This window comes from Hetaerina americana, unplaced genomic scaffold (assembly GCF_022747635.1).
Source record: "Hetaerina americana unplaced genomic scaffold, ioHetAmer1.1.p SCAF_89, whole genome shotgun sequence".
Lineage (NCBI taxonomy): Eukaryota > Metazoa > Arthropoda > Insecta > Odonata > Calopterygidae > Hetaerina > Hetaerina americana.
This window is the reverse complement of record NW_027287527.1, coordinates 933,393-960,934: the sequence shown is the minus strand read 5'-3', so window position 1 is coordinate 960,934 and position 27,542 is coordinate 933,393. Positions and strand designations below refer to the sequence as shown.

At 35.5% G+C, this 27,542-nt stretch overlaps 1 protein-coding gene and 1 pseudogene across 1 annotated transcript; both read left to right on the top strand.

The window, feature by feature from the left end:
• The first annotated feature begins 3,237 nt into the window (after positions 1 to 3,237).
• On the top strand, positions 3,238 to 20,748 carry LOC139698574 (arylsulfatase B-like). The gene is made up of 7 exons (XM_071597413.1): positions 3,238 to 3,354; positions 5,456 to 5,615; positions 8,895 to 9,121; positions 9,760 to 10,051; positions 15,722 to 15,879; positions 17,827 to 18,118; positions 20,249 to 20,748. Exons 1-7 carry the CDS (start codon positions 3,238 to 3,240, stop codon positions 20,746 to 20,748), a joined length of 1,746 nt encoding a protein of 581 aa, XP_071453514.1.
• Positions 20,749 to 25,131: 4,383 nt separating this feature from the next.
• Positions 25,132 to 25,567, top strand: LOC139698572 (small ribosomal subunit protein uS9-like; annotated as a pseudogene).
• The last annotated feature ends 1,975 nt before the right edge of the window (positions 25,568 to 27,542 follow it).

The window sequence follows — 27,542 nt, the reverse complement described above, 5'->3', positions numbered from 1 at the left end:
GCTGGTAGTGGGCTTATCCTTAATGAGAAACTGGAGTCCTCCCAACCTAATGGTCGACTGAGTCGGGCAAGGACGACGGCTATCCTAAATGTCGCCGAGGAACGTTGGAAATCAGGGAAGAAAATTGAGGGTCCAGGCCACGTATTTTGTTTTACTTTCATTAAATTTTTATCAAAATTGATTTTTTGCAACATCTGCGGATTAGAATCGGAATATTCAAAAATAACTGCTGTCGAAACTACTTACTACTAGGAATTTATATTGATGCAAAACATAACTGGGAGACTCACATCAGTCAGACCTGTAATAAACTGAGCAAAGCTGTTTATATCTTAAGAAAGCTCAACTTTCTCATTTCAAATGAGTATGGTTTAACTCTTTACCATGCATTATTTCAATATCATTTGATTTATGGTGTTTCGTTATGGGGTCATTCCCCACATGTTGAACAAATGGGGGATCGAGATGGTGCGGGGGCTAACGTACTGGCTTCCCACCCTGAGGGCGCGGGTTCAAATCCCGGCGGTGTTGAATATTTTTCAGAGGTATCTCGATCCCTACTTGAGGTGCTTTGTGGAGGGCACTTTGAGTGAGTACGCCGTCCGTCGGATGGGACGTTAAACTGCGGACCCCTTGGCGCCTTTCGTAAAGAGTAGGCTAATGCCGACGCCGGGTTTCTCTCCACCCTTCATCCTTTCCTGTCCATCCCCTATGGCGCAAATGACCTTAGCTGTCGGTCGCCTCCCCTTAAAACTACTATTGAACAAATGTTATTCCCCACAAAAAACAAAGTTAATCTAGAAACTTACCAATTAAGATCTAATATCCACAACTACTCCAAAAGAGGTAAATCAAATCTAAATACTACTTATTGTAGATTGTCATCAACTTGCAACACATTTCATACTATGAACATACGACTGTATAACTATCTGCCAACTCATTTGAAATCTGACGATATCCAGAGTTTCAAGAATATGGTATATACCTACCTTGTTACTTGCTCACCCACTTCACTCATTGGATGAATTCTTTTGTGACAATCTTCATAACATTTAAGAATGTAAGTTTATATATTAAGTAATATTTATATTGACGACATTTAATATGGTTTTACCATTTTTCAAAATAAATAAAGTATTATTATTCTTTATAAAATTTACTTGATTTTGGTTAATACTATACCCACAGACACTTTTATCCAATCTATGTATTCTATTCATCACAGTATAATTACTAAGTTCTCTCGTCTTTTGTCCCTGACTCTAAGGGTCATCAATATTCGTTATTTATATAAGTTAATTTGCCTACCTTAATAAAATACTAATGTTATTCATTCAGTATAGAGTAATTAAAATACGTTTGTATTTTAATTACTTTATTATTTTACTGGCAGAATATTTAATATTAACATACAATTGGTAGGCTTTCATACCATAAATGAAGTGAGATCCAAATATTTCACCGGTTCTAAACATTTTTCACCAATAAAATTATTCAACAGTGAAACCATTAGTTACCAGCCCGCAGTGACTACATACTGCGAAATAAATTGGAAAAACTAAACTAGTGGCAAAAATCCCGCGATAAATATGGAAGTATGAAGTTTCGGTTGCGTGAGAATCCGAAAAGAGAATAGTTCTGAGGGTGTCAGAATTTTTTTTAACCGCATGGTGCGATTTCTGTTAGCTTCTGTACACTTATTCAAGATATAAATTAGTGCATTCCCCATTGTATGTCCCAGTTATCAAATAACCTGTCCACAAAACTAAAAGTTTTTAAATTATTTCATTCCTGTTTTGTATTCGAAGTTAACCCAATTGCAAGTTCTACTTAGTGTTGAAAGTGACTACTGCTAAGAGTTTTCTAACAGACCGGGGGATATGACCGTAAAAGAAAACAAACGCTCCACCCGAACTCTAGGAACACCGGGTCATTACCTAGAAAATGAGCCGTGTGTAACTGCCAAAAGCTAATCTCTCACTGAAAATTCATTGAGAAGGTTTTTTAGAGCGTAATGATGCATTTTAGTGGCGGAAAAGCGGAATGATGCAACTTTAAAGTAGTTACGACGCACCCAAAATTAGTACTTGTATTGTTTCTGAATCGGTCAAAGTTTGAAGATTTGTGAGATAATAAGTGAGAAAGGTAATTCGTCGGCCTCTCAAGTCGAAAAATAGTAAATTTTAGAAAGAGTACCTAGGAATATTTCAGGGCCTTAGGAAGAACAAGCCCTTGGTACTTCCGGGGTCGATTGAATGTGCTCGAGCAGAAAATTATTGTACATTCTTTTAAAGAAAACGTAACGGGCAAAATTTACTTACTTATTTAAAAACAACATTGGTAGTTGCTTCTTTATGGCATGATTGCATATCCAGCACCAACTAATTTAGTGAAGAAAACGTTTTGCCAATATATTTAACAGTGGGTGTTCACATTTATAAGAATGAATAAACATACACAAACGTGCCTCTTTAAGTCTTAAGCTTTCTCACAGGCATCTCTGGATATGTTTTTCTTAAAATTAACTTATAAATTTCACTCATAACGTGAATATTAATCATTACTTGCCATTAATCGTTTTTTATTGCCATACACCGAGTAATTTGTACATTCAAATTAAAGTTATTGTAAAAATTATTTTATGATGAGATTTAAAAGCCCAAATAGAATCTTTTCAATGTCATGACAAATTTCACACTTTCCTTGTGAATGCTACTAAGGAAGTCTTCTCTGTATATCCGCTAGGTGAGGTTATGAATGGCCAATATTTACCTGATGGCCCGATAGTATGTCAATCAATGCCTTGAAGCTGTCGGTAGAGCCAGTAATTGAAATAATAGCTTTTCATTTTCTAACACACCTGGTGGAAAACCAAGGAATTTCGCTAGTCCCTATCATATTCTTTTCGTAACCTTAAACTTAATATATTTTATCCTCAAATGTGTTGCTATTTACTCTTCTTTAGTCCATGGAAATTGTTAATTACTTCTCAACATTTTTATTCAGTAGGATATGAAGCAGCATACAAATATTTAAAAATGCAATGATGTTACTCAAGATGTTATAACAAATATTGGAATCTGAGAACATAAATTATTTTGTTTATCTTTTCTAATCAATTCATGCTTAGGATAAATCTTTCTAATATTATTTTAATAAGGTATAACAAAATATTTTCTTTTATTTCAGAAACCTTTTGTGGCTCTAGTGCTCAGTCTGTCATAAATCTTTGAAATGGGCTTAATACTATACTTACAGCTTTACATTGTTCTATGTTACATAGCATATGGAAATTATGCCCAAGATGTATCTAGTCATCCCCACATTATAATCATTCTGGCTGATGATTTAGTAAGTATTATTACTATTTGTTGCGGTCCACAAGATTAGAGTCAGTTTTTGATATTCCCAAGCATTAGTCACTGCCATGCTTCTAAGCCATTACTTTCTTAATTCCCATGCTACATATTACAATAATTCAATCTCTAACCCCTCATACATTCTACATCACTTCATTCCATCCAAAATGTCTATTCTTTTCCTCCGTTTACCTTGCTTTCCGAGCAATCTTCCATCTCCCAGCATTACTCTCCACGGCATCCCATTACCTCTTAGTGTCTCCTGAAACCACATCCTATCTTCTCCAAATATCTTGCCGCAGCTACCTCTCTTCTCCCCACTGCTTAGAACTTCTTTGGGTCCCTTGTTAACCATTTTATTACTCCCTTTCTTCTGCACACTAATAGCTCTCAAACTTCCAAATATTAGTTATAATCTCATTCCCTCAACATCCTAGTTTCTGAGCCAGACATAACTATTTTCCATACTAGAGTTTACTCTATTATTTTCTTCAACTCTACTTGGAAGATTCCATCCAATCACTCCTATTTGTAAAAATAATTTTGCCTCTTGAAATTCTTTTGTAAATGTCCTTACTGATCACTGCCCACCCTCTTCTAAAATACTTCCTTAGTAGGTGACCTGTTCTAATTTATTTCTCATTTTGGTTCGTGTTAATAGAAAATATTTCCTCTAATTCCATCATATAAACTGATGGGTGGATAGAAATGTAGCCTAGTTTGTAGAGTGTTTGGCTCCTGACTGGTGGCTTAGAACTTGTTTTAGATGATGCCTTTTCCCTCCTTCAGTTTAAGTAAAACTGTTCAAATCTCTGGGCGACAGATCTTTTTGGGTCACCAGAAATGGCATAAGGGAAAGAAACTAATGGTATACCTGGGAAGTGTAATTTTTGCAGTCGATAGTGTTTCAGGGTGGTCACTCAGTTAGGAAAATCAGGAAATAGAGAAAAACACTGAAATTGTTCATTTAATTTAAAAATTTGCCAAATGATGGGGAAAAGAGGAGACATTTTTTTAAAAAATGTCAGGAATTTAAGGTCCAAATCGAAACTGTGAAATGGGAATTGAAAATTCCTGATAATATAAACTTTCATTTCAGTTGTGCGATCAGTTTGTGTTTGCTACATGTAGGAACTGGGAAAATTCAAAACTATTTTGTCGAAACATCCAATTTGATATATGTCATTGGCTCATGTAGTGATGGAGGATGATGTACAACATACCTAATATACATTCAGAGAAATGAATGAAAGACTTAATCAAAGTTGTGAGACACTACAAAGCAGGCAGATGGACCTTTTATTAACAAATCAGAGAGGAACTGGAACCTCCAAACCTGGTCCTGGAGATATTATGTGGATTGAATGTATTGATAGAGTGAGGAATAGGGAAATGTACCGAAGAGTATGAGGAGGATTTACAGTATTAAGTGCAAGAAAGGGGGATTGGGCTTGCCTTCAACCATGAATTTGCTATGAGCACAATGGAAGATAAATCAGACTGGAAGCCCCTGGAAGGAAAAGCAAGGGGCAAGTACTTAGGCCTATCAGGGTATAACCGTTAGAAAGGGAAGAGTAGAGGGCTGCAGTCACTCAGTATTCAGGTTGAAAGCACTGATGATGCTGAGTATTTACATTAGAATGAGCTGACCTCTACTCTTGTATATCAAACCAACTTTTGAGTTATAAAACCTTTGTACACCTATATGGTTTTTGACAGTTTTAATCCTTCAGAGTAAACAATTACTTGAAATGTGCAAAATTCACACACAGTAAGGGGGTCAGATCCTGTCCTCGTGCCAACGTTAGGTTTCCCACAAAGTTCTGTCGTCAAAATAATTGTGCCAATTGAATTTTAGGTGGTCTGGTCCAAATATATTACCCAAGATTTAAAAGCAAGATCCTTTGGTCAATAGTTAATTCAGGGTAGGAGGTCCAGTGCTCATCCCTTTGCCAAATATGGCTTTGCAAAGCATGTTCTTTTTGAAGAAAATCTGTTTGAGTTACCATTAAATATGTACAATTATTAATCCAAATACATCTCCATTTGTGCAAAGTACCATTAAGGATGTGCTTTTTTGTGAATATTTTCAGGGCTGGAATGATGTTGGCTTTCATGGTTCAAACCAAATACCAACTCCCAATATTGATGCTCTGGCCTACAGGGGAATAATTTTGAATAATCATTATGTCCAGTCTTTGTGTACTCCATCCAGAAGTGCACTTATGACTGGAAAATACCCAATACATTTAGGTAAGTGAGGTTCAGTTCATATGAAATGCATTATTCAGTTGGCTTTAATATGTTTAGTTTAACTAGAAACAATCTCAAAAAACGTCAATTTTGTTGTATGACCAGCTGGGAAAAGTGACAAAAAGGCTACTCTTGGTATTAAAAATCAATCCATTCTATTTCAAAATGTCTTCTACCTGCCCTCATGGAACCAAAGCAATTGCATTACAATACTTGAACCAAACTCATTTTGCTCTCAAACATGAAGCCCCTCTCATCAGTTTGGAGCTGTACATAAAATTGAGCATTAGGCTTGGTTTGGTGTGGCACCCCTTACATGAACTCCATCATGGGTTCCAGAGTGGAGCTGGATCATTTGTGATGAATGGGTACCATTGATGCCCCTGCTTTATTTTGGTTATGTTACAGGTTTGTGGAGAACTTTTGAATATTTATATTCACATGCATGCATGTAGCTAATTTGCTGGCATGTTGTTGGAAATGTGTGATTTTTCGTTAAAAAATGTGGCTGATGAAATAGCACCCTATTCCACATTGACATGTAAATTTCATTGTATAATTTTTGACATATTTATGATTCAGTGGCAGTAGGTTTAAAATTTCCGAGGTTCATCATCAATCACAATCATTTTGCACTGTTTGTGGATCAGTGTAAAGAACAAAATTAACAATGGGATATTGTAATTGTGCAATGACACAGCAAAGTGTATTTTGCTTAAGTAAAAAAAACCAATTGAATTTTGTGGAATCCTAGGGTAATTAGAAAAGTCCTCAGAATGGAATGGAAATAAATGACTTTCCTCTGTGAAACTTTTTTTATTTTTCAATATAGTGTCCCCATGCACTAATGCTGTTGGTCCAGCAATATTCCAATATCTTGATCCAATCTAGAAAATTAGATTCCTTCATGTGTGTTAGTTCTTTGTTTGAAGTGAATCTCCGTCCACTTGAGCTTGGGGAAAAGATAGAAATCTGATTGACCTAAATCAGGTGAATAAGGTGGGTGTGACATAAATTCATATCTTAATTCACATATTTTTCCCATGGCAACAACACTTGTGTGTGGGCATGCATTGTCTTGATGAAAGATGACTTTCTTCCTGATGTGGAAATCTTCTTGAGTGGGAAGATAATCTATTTGCAGAATCCCTTTCTAATTCCAGAAAGCTGAAGCCATCACCTTTGTGGCTAACCATATTGCCTTTGATTTCTTTGGTGGTGGTGAATCAACATATTTCCACTGCTGTTGCATCTCTCGGGTACAGTGGTGGACCAAGTTTCATTTGTGGTCACAAACTGGTGCAAAAATTTTTGTCGGTTGCTTTTGAAGTGGTTGCTCCATTCTGATGTGTTTGTGATCCTTCATCTAGAGTCATGGAACCCATCTAACAGATTTTTTCCCATGTCCAATTCCACAGTTAAAATGTGGTATGGCTATTTGGTATAACATCCCTACAGCATCAATGATTTCTTGCACTCCCAGTCAGCAATCCTCCATGACCATTTGATGCACTTTTGCCATAATTTCTGGGGTAGTAGCACATTTTGGCTGACCAATATGTGGATCATTATCTAAGCTGTCCCAACCATACTATAACTCATTTTTCCACTTGGTAACAGTTGAATATGAAGGAGCTGAGTCCCCCAGAGAGATCTGAAAGTCTGCCTGAGTATCCTTTGCTTTCCTTCCTTTATTTACACAGTGGATAATCAATGATTGAATCTCAATTTTTCCCACCTTCAGAAATCACCACAAGGGAACAACAACAGAGAGGTGTCCGCACCACAGATCTCTTCCCAGAGCACTGACACATTACGTACTTACTATTAATGGATTACCTATTACTATGCAGGAAACTCCTTGCGCTAGAGCTGATATGTGGTAGTGATTCTGAGAACCTTTCAAACTACCCTAGTAGTTTCAGTAGAAAGCAAACAATAAAATAAAATGCTGAGAAAATGGATTTACATGAAGATTAAATAGAATTTAAGGAATTTAATGCTAAAGTACTGTGATTCATTTATTTTTCTTCGGACAATAAATTAGTCCTTAACTCTTTCTAATACCATGCTATTGAAAAGCAGACTCTTAAAATTAAGAAATGTCAAGGATTTATCAAGGATCTTTCAAGGACAGGAAACAAAAATGCTCAATAGTTCCCAGCTCAACCTTGTGGAAATTCATTTTAATAAAATTAAGAATACAAAGTAACTTTCCACTGTCCTTTATTAGCGTACAACCGGTTTCAAGGCTCAAGCGTCATCATCAGGTCCTGATGATGATGCTTGAGTGTTGAAACCGGTTGTATGCTAATAAAGGACAGTGGAAAGTTACTTTGCATTCTTAATTTTATTAACAAAAATGCTATCACTGAAGATGGATTTGTCAGCCTGCAATGTACAAGTGATTCAAAAAAGGCAAATGTACCTAATACTTCAAAATGAAAACTAGGCTAAGAGTTAACTAGTGTAGTGAATTCAATCATCTAAGTAATATTCAATGACTAGAGCAGTTATGAACAGTCATTGCCTCCATATAACTAGTGACAGTGTAGCTTATATATTTGGAAATTTTCAACACTCCTGTCTCCCTTATAAAGTGTAAGATTATGATATGATAAATTTAGCAAGAAATATATTTCTCCATTTGTTATTGGATATATTTACCTTGTTTGCAATCTAATAATTACAAAGATTCTTTGAAAATTACATTTATATAGACTTTTAAAATGGGAAAAGTTAATAATAATACTTTGTAAGATTATGTACACCATTTATTGGGAAGATCTGATGAATTTTTAGCATAATGACTCATCAGTTGATATAAATGAGCTTGAATTTTGGGTAATGGAATCAGTTAATGAAGTATTTTGTGTATTTGAAGGATCTCCTCTTGGTATACAATTCTTACTCACAAAAATATAGATTAAAAATCAATGAAATGGTTAAAAGTCCTCATCATCCACCTGTGGATGGAAATAATGGAAGAATTGATGTTACTATTTTAAGCTACTCTGAAAACTGTTTGAAAAATGGGAGTTTTCCTTTTGACATTTATATCATTATTTGCACGTTAGGCATAATTTTTTTACAATTCTTGGAAACATGTGAAATAAAAAATTGTGCTCCTTCTACTCTCTAAAAATTATGATGATTTCATGTGTATATACTGTGCATTCATCATTCAGGGAACAACTTCCTACCACAAGTGATGCCTACGTACATATGTATTTTATTTAGGTTCTATAAATCCATATTTACGTTTCTCTGACTAAATAGGGATGCAACATTATGTGCTTCTTAACACTGAACCACGGGGCCTACCTCTTTCTGAACGGCTTCTGCCAGAATATTTAAAAGACCTTGGATATTCCACCCATGCTGTTGGAAAATGGCATCTTGGATTTTTCAAGAAGGAATACACTCCAGAGTTTCGTGGCTTTGATTCTCATTTTGGCCATTGGACTGGTCAAAAGGATTATTATGACCACACTGCAGTTTATCAGGTAATTGAAAAAATGATATCATGGTGGCTTTCTTTCCTTGATGAAATTTATTGTCATCCAGAGAAAGTGTTAAATGATACATTTTTATTTGGTTAAAAATCTCTTTTATGATAGAAGTGTATATTTTTCATTTAATTTGGTATTACATATATTTTAAACAAATCAACCAAAACTCAATTGTATATCGGGAGGGGTTTGGGGAAAGAATTTTTTATGCAATTGTTCAAGCAAACAAAATGTGAAATGATTTTAAGGAGAAAACAATATGCTTCTTCCATATTCTTACCCAAAATTACCAATGAGCAGTGGAAGAATACCTTCAAGGATTTCTTGCTAATAATGTGTCATCTTAACTCATTTTTGGAGTTGTTGAAAATATTGAAAAAAACCTTTGGCAAAGAAAAGACCCAAAATGTTCATAATAAAAATGGCTGGGCTTTTATAACATTATTTTTTTTTCTTGGTTTAGAAAGATTATCCTAATTTCTTTCTTGGCTTGTGTGACCTTGTGAGATCAGGTATAAAGGGGTTTGTCAGGTTCTAAATGTCTAAAATATCTAAAAGATTGATTTTTTGCCCTTAAACCAAAACAGTGTGCAAACTGAATCATTACAAATGTAAACATTTTCCTTTTCTAGGGAATCTGGGGAATGGATTTGCATAGGGGTTTGGATCCTGATTGGGATTCCCATGGAAGGTACACTACTGAATTGTACACCGAGGAAGCCTTGAAAGTAATTGATACTCACAAGAAAAAATTGGAGAATTTGAAACTTGAGCATTTGGATGAAAGCTTTAATCAGCCACTCTTCCTTTACCTTTCCCACCATGCCGTTCATTCTGGTAATGATTATAAGCCCCTCCAGGCTCCAGATGAGACTGTGGAGAAATTTTCATACATAAAGGACTACCAGAGAAGAAAATATGCTGGTAAGCGCTAGCCATTACTACATTCATGATTGAAAACACTAGATGGAGAATATGTTATGCATTTTGTGGTACACATCATCATTATACTTTGCACTTATTTGATGAAAAATTTCTTCTCCTAATTTATTAGTGTTGTTAATAATCATTATTTTAGTACCACATGGCTGTTTAGCAATAATACGATGTCTGTCCAATAAATACGCAAACTGGCGCAATCTAGTGGCTATGACACGGACTATTGTTGACATGACACGGTTTCTGTTGTCCTTGGTTTTACTGTTTGTCGAAAATGGAAATTGGCAAAACCACTGAGCAACGGATTCACATAAAGTTTTTTGGTGAAGTGCGGTAAAAGTTATGAAGAAATAACTGAAATGTTGACAGCAGTTTATGGTGATAATGCTCTGAAGAAAACATCCATTTTAAAGTGGATCAAATCAAACCAAAAAATCAAGAAAAAGCCGATTGAAAATCAAAGTCATGCTCCTGGTTTTCTTTGATGTCGAAGGTGCTGTCCATCATGAATTTCTTCCTGAAGGACGAGCAATAAATGCCCAGTGCTACCTTACAGTTCTCAAGCGTTTGAGAGATCTCGTGCGTCATGTGCGACCAAATTTGAGGTAAGGTGATGGATGGATCCTTCACCATGACAATGCACCTGGACATTCAGCATTGATTGTTCTTCAGTTTCTGGCAAAAAATTCAATCACCATCCTCACCCCCTGCGACTTTTTCCTATTCTCAAAATTCAAAAATGTGATGAGGGGACATCACTGGGAAGATGTGGACACAATAAAGCAAGAAATGATGAGAAAACTAAAAAGCCTAACTGCTGAGGACTTCCAAGGGTACTTTAAACAGTGGAAAAGAAGATGGAATAAGTGCATAGGAACGAATGGAGAGTACTTTGAAGGGGACAAAATCGATGTACAAAGTTTTTATGGTCTCAGTTTGCTTATTTATTGGACAGACCTTGTATATCACCAGTCTTATTTGCTTGAAAAGATAGATGTAAAAAAATCATTAAAACTAGTATACGAGGTTTGCATAAAAAAGTTTTGCACTCGCACCAAGTCACTGGACAGGGGTCGACTAAATACATAATCTAGCATGAATGAACACTCATAGGTGATTGACATGTTTGAAGGTCAGACCCCCCACCATCGAGCCTCCACAGTGTTAGCACGCTACGACCTACCATAGCTGCCAGGAAAAAAATTGTTTCCAATACTTTTTAAACAAACCTTGAATTATTTAATTTTATATTACCAGATTTAGAAAGATGGAGTTAGTAATTAAACATATATAATATCAAACTGTTAAAGTAACATTATTATTCCTTGTTTGTACATGCATCAAGTAAATGGCTCTGCATTTGGGGATTAGTTGGAACATGAGCCTTCTTAAATTGAAGGCTATTAAATTACAGCATCTGCCATTCTCAAATACTAGTCAAGTGGCTATTTTGGATAGAAATAGGTACCTTGACATTGCCCGTTGATGTCTTATGCAACCAATTTAGCTGAACTGCACGTGTTGATTGCATATGGGAAAGGATAACAGTGTAACTCCTATGTACAGTAAAACTCGCCAAAGTTGGAATCAGCTCTTATCACGTGATATGTGAGATGCATGAGAATAGCTGGTTTTTCATCTGAATGGAGTAAAAATGTTGGACATAGTTAATGTTGGTGCAAATGTGATGTTTAAAAGTTTTATACAAATTGATAATCTGATCAGTTATCTAGAAATGATAATTGATAAAGAAAAAGAAGTAAGCAAAGATGAAGGTTGATATATTTCATCTTATGGAGGAAATTTACTTGCGTACAAGGTGATCATTATTCATTTCTGGATTTGACAAGTTTGTCTCATGAATATTCCACCTTTAATAGCTTTTACTGTGCTTATTTTATGTACAGTAAAATTTATTGCTTCTCTTTATTCTTTTTTCCTTGAGTCATGAAAACCTTTACCCAAATAAATCTGAACTCATGTACATGTATGTGACTGCTTTCCAAAGAATTACTGTTTAAACTTAGCAGTTCAGAGCTCAAGCATTCAAAAGTTGAATGCAGACCAATTTTTGTCTAAGTCTACTCTTGAATGCAATGGAAGGCATAAGCTTTAGCTGCACTCATTCCTATACCATCTGGTGATATTACCATTCTAGTGAATTTCCTAAAAAATTCATCAAATGTATATTGTGAAGGCTATCACAGAGTGATGTTGTTGAAGCCTCATGTTTTTGTCATCATGTTAATGCCATAGAAATGTACAATAAGCCAAATTACTTCAATGGAGAATATAATTACATGCATTTCATTATTAGGGAATGTGTTTTAAACAAAACTTCAATTGACCAATTGGATAATAACATTTTGGTCAATCAGAGCACATCAGATTGGATGAGATATGAGTGTACGATGGACAAAAACCATCATCAAGAATGTTTGATCTGAAGATGCTGACTGCAATTTTTTTCAGCAAAATTGCCATCCCAAAAAATGAACTTATGTGGAAGAAATTCAGTCCTTCACAAAATGTTGCTTGTAAAAATGCTGGGTCTACTTGCCTAAGTTGCAAGTTTATGCAGAAATTTACTATGCATGAATTATATACATTGTCTTGATTACAGTGTACTTTACCAATGTGTGATCATTCAACACTATTGTTGATGTTTTGGATTACAAAGATGTCGCCTTCAATCCCTGCGGTCATTTTCTGTCATCACATCGTATTAGAAAATTTCTTTAAGTGGATGTGATAGCCCTTCCAATTATTGCTGATAAATGTGGTGTTGACGATAGTATTGGGATTCCTAAAATCAAATTAGATGCCTTGTCAAACTGTGAAGAGATCTATGGCAAAATATGTCTGCATGGGGACATCAATGCATCACTTCTTTATGAAAATAGAAAGGCAATGTTTCCATGTCTTAAAGCGCAGAAGTATATGTCATAGCTATGGGCCCAGGAGGAGTTTGCTTCTGGTGTTTTCCTTGATTCTCCTCTTCATATTGGTTCCAGTCCTCCTTTGGGTTTCTTGTCATAGATTCATCCACATTATAGCTCCATGCTAATGATGCAGCAGGATATTTTTATTGTAGACTTATATTGCAAAGGCAGCACCTTCCTATTTTTCTTTTTAGAATCTTCTGTGGCACTTTCAGCTGGTCTTTTTGAACCCATGCTGAGAAAAATAAAAAAAGCAAATGTGAAACTCTATCCAAGGCAAACAGACTATGTATGCCATGAGAACTCATAGTTATGAGTGAGGCAAGGGGTTCCCCATTTCATTTTCCTTTCCCACATTTACCTCATCTTGAGGAAGGAGGGAAGGAGAATGGGGTAATAATGGGGAAGATTGGGCTTATTTTTCTTTTCAGGATGACTATGACTGGGTCAGTGTATGGATTATCTTATTACTAGTATTTCTAGGTTAAGTGTCTGACAGCTGAAATCATTTGTGCCATCAGGGTTGGATGGGAAAAGAGGAAAGGTGAAGAGAAACCCACTGTCGGCATTAGCCTACTCTTAATGATAGGTGTGTAGGGTTCCACAGTTAAACCTCCCATTTGACAGATGGAGTACTCACCTAAAGTGCTCCCCACAAAGCACCTCAAGTAAGGATTGGGATATCACTAAAAAAATCTGCCGCCACCAGGATTCAAACCAGGTCCCTCTGGTTGGGAAGCCAATATGTTAGCCACTCTATCATCCTGGATTATCTTAGTGAGTGCCACTTGTCCAGAATTCATCTTGTGTTTCAGTCTTAAGTTATTTGTGAATTTCAATTTTGAGGGGAAAAGGATTGGGAAAAAAGTTTTCCAATGGATTAATGGTGGAACCTGGGGTTGATAGATCCTTCAGAATCATGAATCTGATTTGTTTTTAATGATGTCTGTTGGGTGTTTAGTTCATAGGGCATAAAAACTGAAAAAAAGGAGCTCAAGTTGAAGTTAAAATCAGGGTTGGGACTGAGTTAGACATGATTTAGTTTCTCAAAAAATTGGGAAAAGGCCAAATTTTTTTTTGAAAAGTTGTAAATTTATGGGTCAATCAGAAATATGATATCAGGAATGAAAATCTGATATGCTGTTGGGAATGTTAATCAGGAATTCCTTGTGAGGTCAATGTTCCGATAGTTGTGACACCAGTTTGTGTTTAGCATAGACCATCACACGCACCTGCAGGTCCTTGTGGAAATTAAAACAAAAATGAGCTGACTATGGCAATACCAGTGACATGTGAAGCAATGATGGATGGTCCACAAAGAAAATGCTTAATCAGAAACCAATTATTGAGGAGAAAAAGATTAGGATCAGAAATCGAGGAAATAAGAGAGAAATGATTATCATGGAAAAACATTATAATCTTAGTGTGAATATTTTATTTCTGACATTATTTTCAGTGTAAAACTTGTAGTTAAAATGATAATTCAAGGAAAGTACATAGAAATGAATTTCTTCCTTTGAGCTTTGAGGCTAAAAGTTTTGCTGTTCAGCCATTGATTAATACATTTTAATGATTTAGATGAGTAGTTTCACACCGCTTGAGTACAAGCTATCACCTTAAAATGACCAATGTCCTGAGAAAAGAAAAATATTTTTCACTGCTGTGTGCCTTCGTTTTATCTGGAATATTATAATTTTCCAACTCCTCATTACCCCTTTCTAGCAAAAAACTCAAATGAGCAAAATACATATCTCCTCCCAGTTGTTTATTCAGTGATTTTTTTTAATCTGTGAGAAATTACTGTTTATACCTGAACTATAATGGACCATGTTACATTATCTTACATTAGTGAGTGATTCACTTGTCGAAAATTAAGCAAGGATTCTTTGAGGATATTTTGTGGAAACACCATGAATTTTCATGCCTTTTATCTGGTACCTCCTTACTTTTCATTGGTAAATCAAAGTAAAAATAAAACTGCCAAGAAACTGCTGGAGATACCACAACAGTAACTTTTAACGGAGTCATCCGTGAAATGTGCATTATAATGCAACAATTTCAGAGTGTAAAAATCATTCATAGATATTAAATATTTAGAGATCCTGTGTACCTATCTTTGGAACCTTTTTAAACGTCATCAATACCAATGTAAATAGATGTGCTGAATTACTATTGTGTTGGTAATCTTGTGGTATGAGGCAAAACATGAAAAACACTGAGTATTTTTCTTAAATTTCATGCATTCATGTTCCAAATATCAATTAGTCTTTTCAATAGGCCTCAATGATAACTTCCAAAATAATCTGAGAAATACCAGATTTTGGGCTTAAAGAAAACGTGAATAGCCATTTATTACAATCTACTGGTTGTTTGGATACCTGGAGACAGTACTTGGTTGTATAGTCCTTTAACTCTGACCTTTTTGAAGACACCCTGATCAATTATCTTAAAGGAAGGATCGATACAAGGAGTTTTAGGACTTCATTTATTTTTGTATTTTCTTTAATTTTGAAAACTTAAAAGTTAGTTAGTTGGTCATGTGGTTTTATTGTTTTAATTCACATGTAACTGCAGTTTCAATGTAAGTGTAGAATAATAGGAGTATATATATTTAATTTTTGCTAGTCAAGCAATTACACTTTGTAAATTATTGTTTTTTAGTGTCCAAATACTGTATAATTTGAGCTTAAAGATGTCTTATGTTTTCTTTTAGCAATGTTGCATTGGTTTGATGAGTCTGTTGGAAAGGTGGTGGAAAGATTAGCAGCAAATGACATGTTAAATAATTCCATCATATTAGTAGCAACAGACAATGGTGGGGCACCTGCTGGTTTGGATAATAATAAGGCTTCTAATTGGCCCCTCAGAGGAGTAAGTATAGAATTCCTTTCATGATATTGATCTAATGAGGATCTCTTCATGAACATGAATAACTAATAAACATAATAACTATATTGGTCAATAAGTAGGCATACAATAGACCTCATCAAACAGAACACATTGGACATATAACAGATATCAGCACATCAAACATATGAACTAAAGCAGCATATCAGGCATTTAGCACAAAGCAGACCATTAGGCTTATAACACACGAGAAAATCACATCCATTTTTCTGTGAATAAAAATTTTCTTTGAAAAAATTTGCTATGTAACTAGTTGAATATATTTGGATGGTGCTAGTAGTCTGTGAGTCAAAATCAGATATTTATAGCATATTGTTGGAAAGGATGAGTATGCTAATGAATAAATATTGTGAGTAAACAAATCTGGCTGAATGCAGTAATTACTGCGCATAGGTCAGAATGGTTAGAAAAAACATGTGGCCCCTCTAAATTACCAGTTTTGTTTGATCAATTGTTTTAATACTAAATCTCATTCGTTGGCTTTTGACATAACAGCATCATACATTTCATGGTAAGGTCACTTTCATCAATACTTTTGCGTGGTAAATTCAATTATAATGTATGAAATAAACAGGAATTTACTGCCCTACCCATTAAAAATACATTGATTCCCCTTCATTTTCCTATTGACTTCTATTATCCCTCATTGAAAACTATAGCCCCCCCCTTTGTGCAGCATATTTTGGATTTGAAATTGGTAAAGTTTAATTAGTCTCACAGTCATGTTGGCAAATGGTAGGTGAATAATTCATTTCAATTTGTTTACACACAGGAATTGCTCCCAATGTATGGGTGTTTTGAAAAATACGAGGGTAGGCTTAAAACTATTGCTCGCATGCTTGTACACCACAAACAAAAACAAATAGCAAGATTGGGCAAAAATTACATTAAAGCACAATCCTTAAGTTTCAAAATATATATATTTATTTTTCAACATAGTCATCATTAAGGCTAACACATTTCTCCCAGCATGCAACAAGTTTTTTCATTCCATTACTGAAAAAAACTTCTGACTTTTCTCAAATTCAGGGACTTGACAGCTGCCTTCACCTCATCATCCAAGGTGTAATGATTACCCTTGAGGTGTCTCTTGAGTTGAGGAAAAAAATAAAAATGGCAAGGTGCAAGATCGGGGGAATTAGGAGTGTGTGGAATCGGTTCAAATTTCAGGTTTTGCAGAGCCTCTCCAGTTGCACAAGAGTTGTGTGGACGAGTGTTGTCATGTTGCAAGATAATTGGTGCCAGGCTCTCTTTAACACAACAAACTTGATGTCAGAGGTGTTTTAGAGTCTGTATATACTGAGAAGAATTTACCGATGCTCCTCGTTCCAGAAAATCGGTCATATAAATTCAGAGATCATCCCAAAACACAGTCAAAAGAAATTTCATTAAAAATTATGGCTTTTCCAGGCTCGCAACCATAAAATTTTATTACCCATCAATTTACAGTAGACCTATCAACGGTATCATCACCATAAACAGCCTATAAACGAGGATGAATCTCTGTAGGAGTAACTTATTCTGCAGCTAAAAATTTGACAAGATCATGCTGTTTAACTAGCGTTGACATAGCACTAGAACACATCGTCATACTTCTGCTTCTCAAAATATACTGGATGAATGAAACAACTTCAAACCTTTCCATGCATGTTGTAGGGGAATTTTACTTTTACATACCACCAGGAGTGCTTCTGAAGGTCATTTTGTTTGTGGTCTACAAGAATGTGTGCATTCATTTTCAGCCCCGTATTTTAAAACTGGATGAAACATGCTTTTAATTTATACTAATTCTTATGAATGTTAGAAGAATATGTACATTTGGAAAATGAACCACCACAAAAGTATCCAAGCAGTTTTGGTAGTATATACTTCATGTGTTGCATGTCATGGAGGTGCCATTTATTGTTTCAGGTAAAGTTTTCTCTTTGGGAAGGAGGTGTCCGGGGGACAGCATTGATCTGGAGTCCTTTGCTGAAGAGAATGAGACGTGTTTCAGAGCAGATGATGCACATCTCCGACTGGGTACCTACATTACTTTCGGCTATTGATGGCTCCAGTAAACTTTTGCCTGGACTTGACGGCTACAATATGTGGAAGGCTTTGTCTGAAGATGAACCATCTGAGAGGAATGAAATACTTTTGAACATTGATGCCAATGAAAATGAATCTGCACTGCGAGTAGGTGATTGGAAATTAATGATTGGTAAGCATCAAGTCCCTTCCTATGGGCTATAATCTTGATGAGGTGAAAGGGTTGGTGCATTTCTATGACCCATAGAGCTGTATTGGCAGGAGCAATGATAATTGCTCCTATTAGGCTCACCTAGATACTCACTCATGCTAGATTGGTGGAAGAGTAAAAGTTGGTGCTGTATTAGTCCAGATGAAAGGTAGTTGGAGCAGTATCTGTTCACCAGCAAAGTGGCTGTTAAAGCCATCTGACCCCAGTGGTGTGACCGTTTGAGTGCTGGTATCATGTTGAAAACACTATTGAGGAAGGTATGATCCCAAGAAATGATGATGAACCCAAGTATAGAAATAAGCCTTGGCAACTACAGGACCAAACCTACTGGGCTATGTGTCCTGTCCTGTGGCAGGAGGGACAAGGCTTCCATAGTAATCATCTCATGAAATTCTTGCGAATTGAAAGCAAACATGACTGCAGCAACAAAGAAGAGGACCAAAACAGAATAGGGAATTGGAATGTTAGGATTGTTTGGAACAGGGAAATTAGGACATGTAAATTGGGAGGGGAGAGAGGAAATACAGAGGGATGTGGAGGCTGTTTTAAGGCAGTATAGAGGACATGGATGGATAGTGGGAATTACTGGAGCAATACTTTTAGAGTAATATACAGCTGAGGGGAACAGAGCCAGTGAGGGTTGGCATTAGTATTGAACAGAAGATAGGAAGAATCATAGTGATCATAAAGCAGGTGAGTGATAAAATATTATTGGTGAAAGTTAAAGATAAACCAACAAACTTGGTAATTATTTAGACCTGTATGCCAACAATAAATCAGGGAAGAAGAAATAGGGTATTGAATCAGAGGCAATATTTATGGGTGCACCGAAAGGAAACATTTGATAGTGATAGGAATTGGGAATGTAATTGTGGGTGAAGGGAGAGATGGGAATGTGGTAGGGGGCTGATGTTTAGGAAGAAGGAATCACTGCTGGGAGAAAGCGATAGACTTCTGCAGGGTACATGATTTAATCATAATGAATACTTGGTTTATACACCACAATAGGAAAGCATAGGAAAATAAATGCTTGGGAACTTGAGTGATATCAGTTCGACTAATATGGCTTGGCACTGAATTAGTAACAGCCTAATCTATGTGCAGTTTCTGATACTGATTCAGATCATAATTTAGAACTAATGAACGGCAATGTGAGGTTCAAGAGGATAAAATAGGGAAGATGAATGAGGGAATGGATTGTAGATTCTTTAACGAGGATGGAAAGGAAGGATTACTAGGAGGCAGTGGAAAAATTTATGAATGGCTATAGGGCATTGGGAAAATGGCAACTCCTCAGTATTTTGGGATTTTCATATTTTTTTATGCTTTAATTTTGTATCTTAATTTATTTTTCCATAATCATCATCACCACTGTTCCCTACTTTTTTGTTTTAGAGAAAGATGCTATGTTCATTTTAAATGCCTCTTATTCCTGTAACGCTTCTTATTTCTTTGTATTTAACCCTTGAATGATCTAATATTTGAATATCTTCTCCTTTTACTTTGTTCTGTGTATCTTCAGTTTCTCCTGCCCAGTGATCAAGACTAGTTGTGAAGATTTTTGCAAAGTTTTGTGTTAATGATGAGTAGATTCATCAGCTCATCAGCTGAACCCCTGAGCTGTAAGACCAAAGACTACTTATCGAGTGGCTCACCTCCTTTGACATGCCTAATATGCAGTATTTTGCCCTCCAATGACTCCTGCAGGGTCATGAGAGTGCAGTAACCTCCCCACCATAGTATGGTGGTGGTTCATGGGGAGAAGGCATTTTTTGTACCCCTAATTGTATTTTTAATTCGTCACTGTGTGAGTTCCAAAAATTTCTGCAAGTATATAGGAGATCAATTTATGTTAGTGGGCATGTTGGTAAATTCTCATCATATAAAAAGTCATTACTTTGTTGTGATTTTCCTTTTTTGCTTCATCAGTGAACTCTATCCAGTATTTCTTTTACCAAATAATAACTGTGATTCACTTGTCATTTTAAAAACAAATTTTAAAATTAATTCTCAGGAAGAATTTACAATAAAAGTTTAGTTAATGAAATGTATAAAGAAAATAATTTTAATACGTCTTATTTTTTGGTTCAGGTACTTCTACTAGATTCAATGGCACCTGGGATGACTGGTATGGCCCATCAGGTTTAGACGAGAAGTACAGTTATGATGTGAATCTAATACTGAATAGCAGAGTAAGCAAGGCAATGAACTTGATTGGAAATCACCTCCAAGAAGAACACATACTAACACTCAGGGAAAAATCTAAAGTAAGATGTGAAGTGGATGATTTAATGCTTAAAAGTGTAGACTATGATACAGAAAATATTTCTGGTCCACCCATTGCATGTGATATCAGAGTACAACACTGCTTATTCAATATCAAATTCGACCCATGTGAAAGAAGAAACCTAGCTGATGTATACCCAGATGTATATGCTTCTTTACTGCATAATTTAGCTCAAATTAATAGGACTGCATTACCTCCTGCTAATATACCCACTGTTCCACAGTCCAACCCAGCTTTGTGGGGTTATGAGTGGACCAATTATGAGGATAAGAATCCCTCACAAATGCAATGCTCAAATGGGTAGCTAAATTTAGTTAAGTGATGCATGTGTGTGCCTGGCGATGAATTGCTTTCATTTCTTAAATTGTCCTTCATCACACCAACTGCTTAAGTACGCTGCACCTTGATCAACATACTTTGCAGGTTACTGGATAGGGACACATTAAGATTTTGGTTGCCAGCATACAAACATGTTTTTGGTCTAACCTTGAAATCATGGAAAATATAATATTTGGAGAAAAATATGGATCTTAGGATCTCATAATATGGATTCTCATCGTGGAAATCTGTGAATATTTTACAATGTCATAACAAATAATCTATTTTTGATTTCTGTTATCGTAGTTCAAAACAAACTTGCTTGCTTCTTGTTGTTATAAATACTCATTCTTTTGTGAGCCTAATAATTTATGTATTATACTAGAAGGTCTGGAATACTTCAATGGGACTGAATTGAACTTGGATAGCCTCTATTTTATTTCATTAGAACACAGCAGGGGGAGGGAGGGGTCAGGGTCCACAATCATCTATAGAAAAGCATTGGATATGTCAGGATGTTTTTCTAGCATGGGACTTATATGGCTTGACTTTGCTGAATCTTGAACTTAATTAGATAGTTAAACAAAATTATTTGAATTATCATATTTTATGACACATAAGATGCCCTTTTTTCCAAAATTATGGTTCAAAAAATCACCCGTGTCTCATATGTTAGGTTTTGAACTCCCGGGGTTAACGTTCCATACTTGATATTATTTTTTCCTCAGGTCGGTACTATTTTGACTCCGTTATATTTAGATCATTATATTTACTTATATATCATATTTATTATTCAATTGAAGAATGTTATGGTTGAGATTGTTTTTATTAAGCTCATTGCTATTATGTGAAATGAATATCATGTTGCCCACTTCTAATATCATGTTGCCCACTTCTGTGATATTGAAAGTGGAGTGAGTGAGATATCAAATGAACTTGTTCATATTTTATCTTACCTGATGATAGCAAAACCTTTTGGTCTCCTTAGTGAGTGAAATTAATTGTTTTAAATGAATACCCAAAAATTAAGTTGGTGGGGTGTCACGCTTTCATGTGGGCTGATAAAATTTTTTCTGGTGTGTGTCCTATTGAAATGAGGCCATATCTTATGCATCAGTGTATCTTATATGCCATCAAATACAATAGATGTAGGAATACAGACTTCTATGATCAACTTAAAATTCATTATAACATTTTATTTTTGTTAAAACTATTAAAAAACTGCTTTTTGTAGTGTAGAAGTTAGTGGCATTTATGTGAATGTTTTCTTATTCATCTTTTTTATTTAAAATTAGATGGGTTTGAATGGTTGATAAGCCTTGTACAACCATATTTTATTTGATAATACAGAAACATTCCAAAAAAGAATCACATCGGAAAAATAGAAACTTGATCAGAATACTCATAGTATGTTTGTCTGTCTCTGAAAATTTGCCAGGAGCCATAAATGTTTTGCTTATATATTATGAACTATTTATCCAACAATTCGTAAAATGAAAAAAAATTATGTAGTAGACATGACATCAACTTATTTTTGCATGTTGGACTTACACACATAGAGAATGAATACTGACGTTTAAAAATTAAAATATTATTCTGATATAACTAATACCTTAATCCATGTTTGGTGAAAAAATAAAGTACTAATAGATACAGATATATCGATAGAGGTTAACCTAAAATTATACTTTCTATCCCACAAGAGTACAGCATGAAAGGCTGTAATTATAGTATGTAAACAAAATATGTAATTAAGTGTATGAGGGAAAGAGTTGTGAACATTATTGGTAATGAAGCATTCCATCAGAGTAAATGCTGAACCAGGTATTGTATCACCCTAAGAAATCCAGCATAATGCTTCCTGGGGCAGATAATCTAATGATCAGGTGTTTAAATTCCACTTCAGTCATGGATGCTGTGTGAAGACATTTACTCAACCATTGGAGAATTACATAACTAATTACCACCATAACTCATGCGGCAAATAAAGTTTTATATTAGTCATTTTATATGTAACAGCAATATAAATCTGTTAGGTTATTACCATATTTATAGCAATTGCTGAGTTACGTGTCCTGGTAACTCTGCATTTGAATTAGCATCAAATTCCCTCCAAGGATTGAGTTTATTTAATAGAAGCATCAGGAATTAAAGTTTCAGTTCATAACATCTAAGAAAAGAAAGACTTAAGACATATACACCTTTAAATGTATGAAAATTTGAATAAATTTGTGTATTTGGCATAGGGGAGACTAGGTTAGGTTGCTATAAAGGTAAATTGTTCCACAAGGTCACCCTCTAGTCCCCTCATGTGTTGGTAAAAGCAGTGGGTAATGAGCTGGTGGTCAGTCTTTGCAGTGGTCATTTTAGTCAGGTCTGTTTAATGAGGTGAGAGAAATAGCAAATGTTATTCAAGTTTGTGTTAATGTTTCCAAAGTAAATTTTCTGTACAGTGTTCATGACTTTATTTTGGAAAGATGCATCCAAGTATGCATGAGTAAGGTCTTCTGTTGTACTAGAATGATGAATAATAATTTAATAATAGAAATTCAATTGGTCACAGAACCATTACATATGTTAGAGACCTTTTCAATGTGTACAGAGAAAGTTTTGCAAACATATAAATGCTAGTTTTCTCTTATGCCAACTGGTTTAACTCTGGATCCTCTTTTAGTGCCTTAAAAGGATAACAAATGAGCCTTGGTCTCAATTTACATTGAAATCCTGATAGAGGTTCATTTTATCTCTCAACAGGCAATTTGTTGAATATATTTACCTGCACTATTTGTCGTTGGTTCCTTGTGTTCATGGACTTACCAAAGGACAGGTCAATGCAATCACTCTTTCTCATATTGTAATTGTGGATGTCATTTCTCCTACTAGGACTTGTAATGGTATTTCACTTTAACTTAGTGCAATCATCAGTTTAAGACAGAACATAGTTACAGAGTATTTCTAGTATAATTAAAATGGTATCCCCCAGACCTATTTCTATGGATAAGAAACAAATATCAAAAAAACAATAAATAATTACCAGCTTGATAGCCTCAAAAATAATCACAGACTATTTTATTTTCAATAGGGACCAGTAGTGGTAATAGTACTATTGCATACCAAGGCACTGAGAAATACGTAGGATCCTTGCACTGAGTGCTGGTTGATACCTATGTACCAATAGTTAAGATTTAGACCCTAGTTAACCACCTGTAAAAATTTTTATTATGTCAATGCATATAAATGGTTCAGGTATCTACGACGGGAAAAGACTAGATTTGTGTCATGAGTATTAGTAGTCAAGATAATTGGTTGAAATAAATACAACCCACAAAGTTTTCTTGGCAGCTAAAGATGCTTTGGTATGTAGAGACCTTGGTTCTATTAAAATAAACCTGGTATTCACGAAGACTTCATGAGTTTCATATGGGGTAGTGTTGAAGAAAATCACCATTTAAATAGTTGGCTTAGCTAAGACATTTCAATAGCTAGCTTAGAAACTTACTCTCTTCAGGATGAAGTGTCTAAGCTGGAAAAGTTGCCTTGAATTTATACTGGTCAGTGATGTCCAGGTGTGGGTTGACAAGTCCTGTGAGTTATCATGTTCCAATCTGACCAATTGGCGGCCTAGCTTGCTTGGTGCCAAGTTTCTTTTAGTTCCTTGAATACCGGCTTATAAACTACAAATATATACATATTACTGTTTTGCTTCCTTATCCAAAATAGGAAATTTTAACATAGGCATACCTGATATGGTGCCATTAATTCTAGCTATGCCATTTTGCTTGAAAGAATGCTAAGAACAGTTAAAAATATGAGGCTCTATAAAGGCAGAAAAAGAAAACTGTTGCATAGTAAATAAAAAAATATAACATGTGAGATGCAAAAAATTCACCCAGTTACATAAAAACTGACCTCACAAGGAGATAAGTTGATACAATTTAACTGACTTTGAAAAACAAATTATAGGCAATTAAAAAAATCAGAGATGGGAAGAGCTCCAAAAAAAATAATGAAGGTCAGTTATAGTTCCTTTTCTACATGTGTAATCAGTTACAGAAACCTTGTAACCATTTTTAAAGTAACTGGTTATAAGTAGATTAAAGTTACTTCTGATAAAATTTTTAGAGTGAACCTATGTTTTAAGAGAAGATAACACATTTGGATTCAGATTACCAGAAGTTTTGATGACTGATAAAAAGCCATATTACAGGTTCAATATTAAAAGTATTATTCGATAGCAACTCATGGATTTTGGAAAAAGCATTTCTGAAAGCTCTGCCTTATATATCATTAGTGTACTATCTCCAAAGACATGAAGTAATTATGTCAAACAAGAAATAATCGTGTCCTGTCTCTTGGACAATTTTGTAAAATGAGTAAGACTCCAAAGAAGCCTATTTCAGTCATGCAGGTGTTTGGTAGGAAAAACACTGCTTTGGTGGTTGCATACTGCAAAAGAGGCAATGGCATGCTTAATGTCAATGGTCGGCCCTTGGAAATGATTGAACTCTGCAGCACAAACTTCAGGAACCAACACTTCTCCTTGGGAAAGAACGATTTGCGGGAGTTGATAAAAGAGTCCAAGTTAATAGTGATGGCCATGTAGCCAAGATATATGCCATCAAACAAGTCATCTCCAAAGCTCTAGTTTCATACAACCAGAAATAGGTTATGAGGCATTGAAGAAGGAAATAAAAGACATCTTAATTCAATATGACAGAATATTGTTTGTAGCCGATCCCAGGGAGTGTGAGGTGAAGAAGTTTGTTGTAGGTGCCAGAGCTAGATACCAGAAATTATACCATTAATTAAATACATTGTATTTTTTGTCAATAAACCTGATTATGAATGTATGGTATGAAATTGACCTAAAAAGTAATGATTACATTCTGAAAATCACAAGTAGATTACAACCAGTAGTTTACATTTTTTGAAGTCACAATATGCCTAAAAAAAAGTAATCACTCTGTTATTTCACAGAATCACTCCTCAACCCTGCAAAAAATGAAGTAATCAACAAATTATGAGGAATTTCTGAACATTCACCTTTTCAAATTCCATTACATATTATTTCTTACACACATACTACAAAAGCAAATGAGTGAGCTAAATTGGTAATATTTTTTATGCATGACCATCCCTACCTTTTGATTATTGGAAAGAGAGAGAATGTTAGATCAATGATGGTGAGGAGTTGAAAAGGAAGGCAAAGAGGAGGACCTAAATAGACACTTGAAATTGTTGAAAGGTTTTGGTGACTGAAATATTGAAGGTTATTATCAAAGAGGAGATGGAGAGAGGAAATATAGGCATGCTAGGTCTGTTTGAAATTATCTAGAAAGATAGGAGGGATTATTGGAGTGATTCTTACAGAGTGAGACATTACATACAGAGGGAGATCCAGTGAAGGATAGCAGTAGCAAAATGGTAGGAAGAAGAGATATGTGCATAGCTTTAGTAAGTGGCAGAATATTATTAGTAGAGATGAAAGAAGATCTGATAAGTTATTTAATTTCAGTTTTGCATGCTAACAAGTAGGAGGAATCATTGGGAGGAAGAAATGCGAAGTGCATATGATAGGTACAGCCTGTATTTTCAATCGAGGGGCTGCATTTTAAAAGATGTTGGAATAAAAATAAAACATTTATCGTTAGACTCTTCATATTGATTTGTCAGCATTATATATTGAAATTAAAATCATTATATGAAAAAGAAAGCATTTACAACTGAAAAGCTTTGGCTCCATAAAGCCTCTCACCCATTAGTCCCCCGCTATTGAATACGCCTAATTATTTTTTCATGCAAAAAGCTTGTGGGAATGGCATTCAAGGCCAAAGCAACCGCATGCTGTGAATCCTGTTATTTACTCGAAACTTAAGTTTGTGCAGTTGGTCAGTCGTGTTTTAAAATAAATTTGCGTCTGTACAAAAATATCCTGGTTCGCGCTAGTCATGATTATGCCTCAGGCCTCTGAGGCGATGCCTATCTATGCAGGCCCACGTTTTTCGTTTGTCCGATCGGTGTGACGATAACCACGTCTCCTGCCGCTGGAAATTTCGCTAGAATAATGCATGCAGAGGTGTTTGCTTGGGCCCCGCCACATTGTTTTATTCCTCCGCGTTCTACTGATGTACTATATACAAACAGATTTAGCTCGTCTGCTGACTCACCCAAGATAAGAGAGCGGAGTGGGTCCATATTTCAAGACGGAAGTGTTATCCCAGTATCTCTTACCCCAGTGTTACCCCAATTATCAAATTTTGCACTAGCCGTTGCGGCGATGGATCACAGCCCGCGAGACGACGGTCTATGGATATTACGTTGATCAGAAGTCTTAAGGAAGTAATACGTTGTAATTTCACAATTTTTTGACAAAATCAGTTTTCGTAAATGAAATTCAGTGGTACGGATAGTCCGATGGTTGAAGTGCCCGACTGCGAACCCATAAGACGAATATAAGCGGTTCGTTTTTGGTGAACTCGAGGGAAAGTGAATACTTGACGGGATCGCCAGGTGCACCAGAAGCGTCCGTGAGTAAAATAAATATTGAAGTAAGGAGAGCATGACTTTATTAACCGCCTTCAAGTACGTATGAAATCACCCTTCGTTCACGACCGAATATGTAGGTGGTGTGGCGATTTGTCTCGAATGCCGCCCTCGGTATTTGGAGAGTAACCCGCAATTCCAGAAGTCGCGTGTTCGTACCCCACAGAGGTGGGATTTCTTCCACTCAGGGCAGTGTTGGTGCCCTCGTTTATATTTCATGTTAATCATCCAATTTAA

Excerpts from the sequence above, each read along its gene's own strand:
- LOC139698574 (XM_071597413.1), top strand. The coding sequence starts at position 3,238 with ATGGGCTTAATACTATACTTACAGCTTTACATTGTTCTATGTTACATA. Across the intron at positions 5,616-8,894 it reads AAAATACCCAATACATTTAG|GGATGCAACATTATGTGCTT; the intron begins GTAAGTGAGGTT and ends CTGACTAAATAG. Across the intron at positions 9,122-9,759 it reads ACCACACTGCAGTTTATCAG|GGAATCTGGGGAATGGATTT; the intron begins GTAATTGAAAAA and ends TTCCTTTTCTAG.